Source organism: Electrophorus electricus, chromosome 3 (genome assembly GCF_041902795.1).
Source record: "Electrophorus electricus isolate QZ-2024a chromosome 3, ASM4190279v1, whole genome shotgun sequence".
NCBI classification, from domain to species: Eukaryota; Metazoa; Chordata; class Actinopteri; order Gymnotiformes; family Gymnotidae; genus Electrophorus; species Electrophorus electricus.
In genome coordinates, this window is record NC_137499.1 from 21152250 (window position 1) to 21159490 (window position 7241).

At 46.1% G+C, this 7241-nt stretch overlaps 2 protein-coding genes across 2 annotated transcripts in view; one reads left to right on the top strand and one right to left on the bottom strand.

Annotated features, from left to right (window-relative positions):
* Nucleotides 1-62: 62 nt before the first annotated feature.
* si:dkey-45d16.4 (uncharacterized) lies at nucleotides 63-3350 on the bottom strand. The gene is made up of 4 exons (XM_027026662.3): nucleotides 3239-3350; nucleotides 2332-2596; nucleotides 1496-1695; nucleotides 63-1261 (listed from the first exon to the last, which is right to left on the bottom strand). Exons 1-4 carry the CDS (start codon nucleotides 3270-3272, stop codon nucleotides 921-923), a joined length of 840 nt encoding a protein of 279 aa, XP_026882463.2. The 5' UTR covers nucleotides 3273-3350; the 3' UTR covers nucleotides 63-920.
* A 2844-nt stretch (nucleotides 3351-6194) lies between these two features.
* cygb2 (cytoglobin 2) overlaps nucleotides 6195-7241 on the top strand; it is an 8781-nt gene continuing 7734 nt past the window's right edge. The window contains exon 1 of the mRNA XM_035528347.2: nucleotides 6195-6964. Coding sequence (XP_035384240.1) covers nucleotides 6822-6964 — 143 coding nt within the window. The 5' untranslated portion in view covers nucleotides 6195-6821. The remainder of the gene's footprint in view (nucleotides 6965-7241) is intronic.

Consider the following 7241-nt stretch of genomic DNA (forward strand, 5'->3'; position numbering starts at 1 on the left):
GATTACACAGCAGGTCAAAAACTGTTTATAGTTTTTGTTTGCAGTTTATAAACTCTTTATTACAATCATTTCCTCCAGTACGACCGACTATTAATAACACTAAGAATTCAAAAATATCCATTTAAAAGTTTTATTCACAATATAAAGCTATGTAGTCCAATGTGTAGTCCATGTTTATATTTCAGTAGGCAATGCATTTACAGAATTTTCATTTTGTAAAAAAATATTTAAATAAAAGTTCTTGGTTATTATTATTATTATTATTATTATTATTATCCTTTTTAACTAGTTTAGTCACTTGCACTCAGTGAGTACAAGGTAGATGCTTCAAAAATGACAGTATGAAATAAGTACAAACATACCATAAACAAACAATCGTTCTCATCTTAAACTAAAACACATACACAGTGTTCATTCTAGCTACATCAGTTCACAGCAAAGACAGCACTACCGAGAATCTTCTATATGCAGCTTCCTAAGCAAATCCAAGTAGTCTGGCAGGGCCACAGGACTGCTCTAACATGACTGCTTTAACTCAGGCTGAGTTGGAAAAATAAAGGGTTTGACTTAACATGAAAATAGGGTGAAACAGAATAATTAAAATACTGAAAATACTGGTGCATTAATGCTGTTTATCAGGAGTGACACTAGTGCCTAAATTACAGCATTAAACAACTGCCTACAGCAGTGGCTAAGTCTCTGTCCGTTATTCTATGGGACGGACATCAAAAGCAGTTTCAGATCCGAAGGAAAATCAGGAACGTTGTTACCAGCTGAAAAGTGTACCGAGTTGGCTGACAGTGCAGGACAGTCTGTGGGAGAAGAGTGTTACAAGCTGACATGATCAGTCAGAATTCCAGGTTGTAGTCCGAATCACTGACAGTCTCCACTGGAACAGCATTTGGAGTTGAGCCGATAAGTCAACACTCGAGGTTCTTCTCACTCTTGAGCACCTTCTCCTTGAGGAGGTCCAGGATCACCTGCCGTTCCTGGCTCTCCAGCTCGAACCTCCGCTCACGCTCCTTCCTCTCGGCTCCCAGCCGCTCACGCTCCAGGGCGATCTTGTTCCTCTGAATCTCCAGCTCCTCCCTGCGGAGTGCCATCTCCTCCTCCCGAAGGTGCTGCTCCGCTTCCGAGCGCTTCTCCAGGAAGCTCAGGATCTCCGAGTACGTCTGACAGCAGCACTGACACGGGCGCTTGGCTGTGGGCGGCGCCAGGTCGCCCAGGTCTTCCTGCTCCTCGGGCTCCAGCGACCCGGGCACTGCCAGACAGACAGCAAACACGGGATGCAGGGACTTCTTCATGAAACGTCTACTCAAGCTCTTTTGAATGTAAGCTCTTTCAAACACCAAAGACTGGCAGGAAACAGGACTAGAGTGAGCAGGAAACGTTTGACTGTTGACATATTCCAAGTGTGAGATAGCAAGGAATAGACATAGAAACATATGTTGCTAAACTAAAATAAATCACAGCGTTTGTGATATTTCCCCCTCACCTGTAGGTGGTGCTGTTGTGACTGGGAGTACAGTGGGTTTGTCAGGTTCAGGAAGTGCCAGCTCTTCCAGCGCTCTCTTCTTCAGCTCTTCATCCTGGTATTTTCCTTCACCACTGGCCAGGAGGTTCTTCTCAGCCTCTAACTCAAGAACCTCATGCAGTAGGTCCTCCTTCTGTGCATACAGTCTCTCAGTCCCAAACCTCAACACAGTTACAATATTTCCTTTAGCAATTTCATTCAAAGCGACTAAATTTAGCCAAGCACAGGAAGTGAAGATTAGTGCTGGAGGAGCATGTGGAGTTAAAGGAACATCTCAAGCAAGCCTGCTAATGTTAGCATTGTTAGCATTTTTCACCTGAAATATTCCTTTAAGTGCCTTTTTAAAGGATACTGTTGCAGCAGCTGGGAAAACATACTGCAGCTGTTGCCAAAAACCACTGATAACATATGCGGAATTTACTATCCAAAATCCTCAAATAGCAAATATGGTGTGAGACACTCTGTTTATAATTATGTCTGTCACTAAACTTGCAGCATTTCCTTTTATCCAAAACAACTTACAATTATGACTGAGTACAACTTGAGCAATTGAGGGTTAAGGGTCTTGCTCAGGGGCCCAACAGAGGCAACTTGGCAGTGGTGGGACTTGAACCGGCACCTTCCAATTACTAATCAAGTAATTACTAATTACTAATTACCAATTACTAATACCTTAACCACTGAGACCCCACTGCCCCACTGGCACTAGCTCACATGTAAAGTGAAAAAGCGGCATTGCTCTAACATAACTGTTCCTTAAACCCGACTTAAGACAGCATAAACCCTGTCACACTAACCTGCGCAGGCTGGCGAAGTCCTGCTTCTTATAGTAATCCAGCAGCAGCATGGTTCTTTCTCTGCATCGCCGCCCGTCCACCTCAAAGTTCTCGTCCTGCAGAGCAGCGGTGATGATCTCGCCTACACGGGCCCAGATCCGGCCCGACTCTTTGGAGGTAAAGGGGTTCTGGGCGATGACCTCACGGAGCAGCAGGATGTCATGGCGGGCAGAAAAACGCACCTGCCTCTTCCGTGGAGTCGTGGAGGGGCCAGCCAGGGAGAAACCTAGAGAGAGGGAGAAACAGAGGGTGTGGAGAAGTTTACCTCCTTTATACGGAAGGATACAGCACATAAGCATGAATGATGTAAGAAAAATAAAAACTAAATCTGAAGAGTTATTTAAAAGTTCAGCTAATTGCATTCATGAGCAGTCTAAGATCTGGGTGCCCTTATGAACAAAATGATATTTTTAACCTAATGAATAGCTCATAATAAAGTGTGCAAAACAAAAGCACTCACAGAACAAACTATTAGACTGTTATTAGACATGACCGACCAATAATTCAATATAATGACTAAACGTAAAGCTGTCGAATCCTTTAGTCGTTCATTCTGTAACCGTTTTGTGCATAAGGGATTTTGACCGCTGAATATATAACGTCCGACATCACTGGTTATGGCTATGGTCACCCGGTTCGTTCTGTGTCCCTTCTATCCGTTCGGGGACTTGACGGCGATTAGTAATCGCAGTACAGAGCACAAGTGGCTACTTGCCACGAACAACGTTACATGAGCGACCGTCTGCGCATAGACGGCATACAAGCGCACCGACACCTTCAGGAGGGATAAAAACCTAAGACAGTCTGTGGTTTTTTGTAGGCTACGAACGTCTCGGTCGTCGCGGTTTGTTTTTAAAGTAGGTCTTACCGTCGTTGTCCGGCATTTCCAGCACACGTTCCATATCCTCCGGTGTGCGCGGTCAGCTGATGCGCAAAAACTGCTGAGGTCATTGTACACGTCCGCTCACCAGTACAGGTTGCACTCTGACGTGTAACTCAACTTCTCGGGCGATCTGGCAAAACTGGAGAAGCGAGTGGGTGCAGGTTGAGGGACTGGCCACGAGATGGCAGACGAGGGGCGTCAAGGCTTGGTACGCGCAGCACGACCGCAGAAAATTCGCCTTTGCAGACACTGCATTTAAAAGACCTTGGTCTGCCCGAAAGCACCTGTGAATGCACCTACATATACTATATTCGTTTTATGCACCTTAAATATTTGTAATTCTATGTCACATTTCTAATAATGGCTGGGTTTTTTTTTGTTGTTGTTTTTAAAACATTCCCAGGGTGCTCAAGATTAAAATAGCCTAATTATTATAGTAATTATTAATTTCATGAACATGCAAACATGCGTCCGAAAGTGATCCAATTCCTGATATACAGTCGTGCTTTTATTGAAATTGCTCAGCCAGCCCGCAGGCTGAAACCGAAGGGATTCTGAAACGAGCAGTTCGACCGTGCGGGGGGCGCATTTTAACGGGCTCGACCCTCACCGCCCGGGGTGCGGTGCTCCGGTTGGTATGATGGCACGCGGTTAAACGCGCGACGGAACGTTTCAAATTTTTGTTTTTGAGAGGCACGGAACACATAATCGCGCGAGGGGATGGCACACATGGACGTGAGCTGAATGGCTAAACCAAGTAAAACAAAATCGCCCTTCTCTCACGGGGTTTCGCTAGACGGCATGCTTAGGATAGGCATCTTGGAATATTCATATGTTGTAATTGTTGTAATCTGTTATTTCCGGTGGTCCAGAAAAACAACTCACCGGCCAGTGATGTAGGTGAGCTGTAGGCTCATTGTATGTAACTCGTTTCCTTATTCCTTCGAGTAACATGTAAACATCTACAGCGCCTATGGAGATACAACAGATCATGTATGGTTGAGAAGTCGAAGAAAATTTGCACACTGAGTAAATGCCCTCGTACCGTTGTCACGAAGCAGGAGAATGCTGAATGCATGCAAATGGATTCCCTTCCATGACACGCATACACACCACAAGAAACACACAAATACAGTAACAGAAGTGTACACATACAGAAACACATGCACATGGATATATAAATTACATGTGCAGACTCATGTATCCACAGACACAGAAATTAAAAATGCCCTTGGAGTCTGTCCGGCTGTTGGACTGCTGTTGCTGTGAACTAATCTAATAATAAAATGCCAGGCTAACCCAAGCCAGGATAACCCATGCCATGCTAACCCATTCTGATGTACCAGAGATACCGGAGAATATCTTATGTGATCAACACGTTCAAAAATAAACACTTTCCCAGGATTTTCACAGGAATGCGGTGTGTAAAGACGAATGTAAACTTCAACAAGACTTTTCTGGCCACTACTGAAAGCCTAAAGTGTAAATTTATGTGTTAACTGCTACTTCAGGTTGTATCTGTGCCAAGCACAACGGTTAGCCTGTGTAAACCAGCTCATATGGAGACAGCCAGCAACAGCACTGATCCTTTCATTAGTGTGTTTGTGTGTGTGTGTGTGTGTGTGTGTGTGTGTGTGTGTGTGTGTGTGTGTGTGTGTGTGTACGTGCGCGCGTGTGCAGGCAAGCACGTGCAAAACAACCAGGTGCATAGCAGCACTAGCCAGACAGACTGTCAGTTCCGATTTCTTTGCTCTTGCCACATCACCTTGACAACCCTGTAGTCACAACAGAAAAGAGGATGGAGGATCAGAGGCTTGTAAGACACCTTCATGCTGCCTGTGTGTGTGTGTGTGTGTGTGTGTGTGTGTGTGTGCGCGCACGTGTGTGCGAGTGTGTGCTATCTTTAGGCCGATTAAATAATAGTACCAAATATTGAGTTGATTTAAATCAGTGACAGTATTAAAACAGTATTTACTGAGGAACCACATATGATTCAAAACCATATGATTCAAATATGTTTCAAAACTACATATGATTCAAAACCAACATAGTGTTGTTGTTTTTTCTTCAAAATTAAGATTCGCTATCTTTTCATTCTGCATCTCTCACTGAGATGCTTCAGTCCACGTACTTGGCCGCTAAGAGAAAAGGCCCAATAATACTCACACGGGGCACTTCTGAACACAATTTGCAAAGTGATAATATCGCGTAGCACTATCATTCTATACTGACTCTCCATCGGCTAGACTGATGGAGAGAACCTCTCACAACTGTGACGAAACGGTGATTTTTACAAAACGGTGAAACACGAGCACATTCTTCTCGGTGCCTCCAGAGATAGGTGGGCCAGGAGCCTGAGATACGTTCACTTGCTTTACACTAGTTCATATCAGGCTTTGCGAAAGGCACCCATGTTTTGTTGAGCTTCAACGGTTTCTTTTTTACACTTAAACATATCTGCCAGCTTGCGGTACAGTTGTTCTTTAGAACAAATCAGTAATGGAATGCATGTTGTGTTTTGTTTCAACATACTCTCTTGCTAAAAGGAATAATGTGTGCACTAACTTTGACAGCTGCGAGAATTTTTTTTTACCTCGTTATGTGGAAGGCTGAGGATTTGTGAGTGAGTGGGCATAGGTGTGTGTTTGTTGGGTGTCTCTGCACAAAATTGCCTATGTGAGTGTGTATTGAGTGTTAGTCTGTATGTCCAAGCCTCTACGACTTCATTATGCTTATGTGTGATGTTGTGATGTTTCCCCTGAAGGAAAAGAGCCTAGAAGTTTCATAATGCAATTTAGTTGTTTTTGTGTTTGTTTGTGTGTGTGTGTGTGTGTGCATGTGTGTGTGTGTAAGAGAGAGAAAGCATTCATGCTGACAAACAACAGAGAGAGTAAATGGTTGGTGGGTAGCACAGGAATTCTCCCTCTCTCCCCACCTCCACCCCACCAGTCCGATTACTCTATCGTTTCCTTCTCTCACTGGATCTTCCTCTTTCTCTCTGTCCGTCTCCTCCATCAAATCCTTCTGCCTTCTCCTGCTTTCCATTCCTCCCTCCGTGTAACTCTCTTGCTCTCTCCATCACTCACTCCTCCCCTCTCGCACACACCCACTCTCCTCCCATCGTCTCCCACCCTCTCCCCTCCTCTCCCTGCGTCGCGTATCTCGGCTCCCTGCAGATCTGCAACTTCAGACCGCCGAAAGCATCTCTGCGCGAGAGCACACGAGAGAGCGCACGAGACAGACCGCGGGGGCTGCTCAGTCCAGAGGACAGACGGGTGAACAAAAACAGAAAATCCTCTGAAGAGAGAGAGAGAGAGAGTGTGTGTGTGTGTCTGAGTGAGAGAGAGAGTTAGCGCGCGTGCACGGGCGAGCGCGGGAAGCCGAGGGCACCGTGCCTGCTCGCGGTTGTCGCGAGGGGCGAGGGCTGAGAGTGGGGTGGGTGCACGCTCTCTGCTCTCTCGCCCTGCGCTTCTGCTGCCCACCGCGCCGACCCTCGCCACCCCCACAGCCGCTGATTGGCCCCTCGCTGCCCGGCTCAGGCCCCGGGACCCCGTGGTGTGTGTGCGGGATGGAGAAGGAGCGGGACGCCGGGGAAGCGGAACGGGGCGAGCGCGCCGAGCCCCTCAGCGACGCCGAGCGCGGCATCGTGCAGGACACCTGGGCGCGAGTGTACGAGAGCTGCGAGGATGTGGGTGTGGCCATCCTCATCAGGTAACACCCCCCCCCCCCCGACCCCGGCCTCACACACACATTGTTTGTTTAATCAACTGACCTTTTTTTGCATCTTTTTATTTATCTCTCTATCGCTCTGCCTTAAGCATCGCATGCATTTCTGTTTCTTTTTACAGTTTCTTAGGCTCGGTTTGGAGAGGGTTCTTGGTTCTGCTAAGATATGAGTGACTTACAAAGAATGACACTGACAGTCTAAAAGCCATTTGACATGCTTTTGTATATTTGATCATTTTGCAGATGAAAACACTTCCTGTCC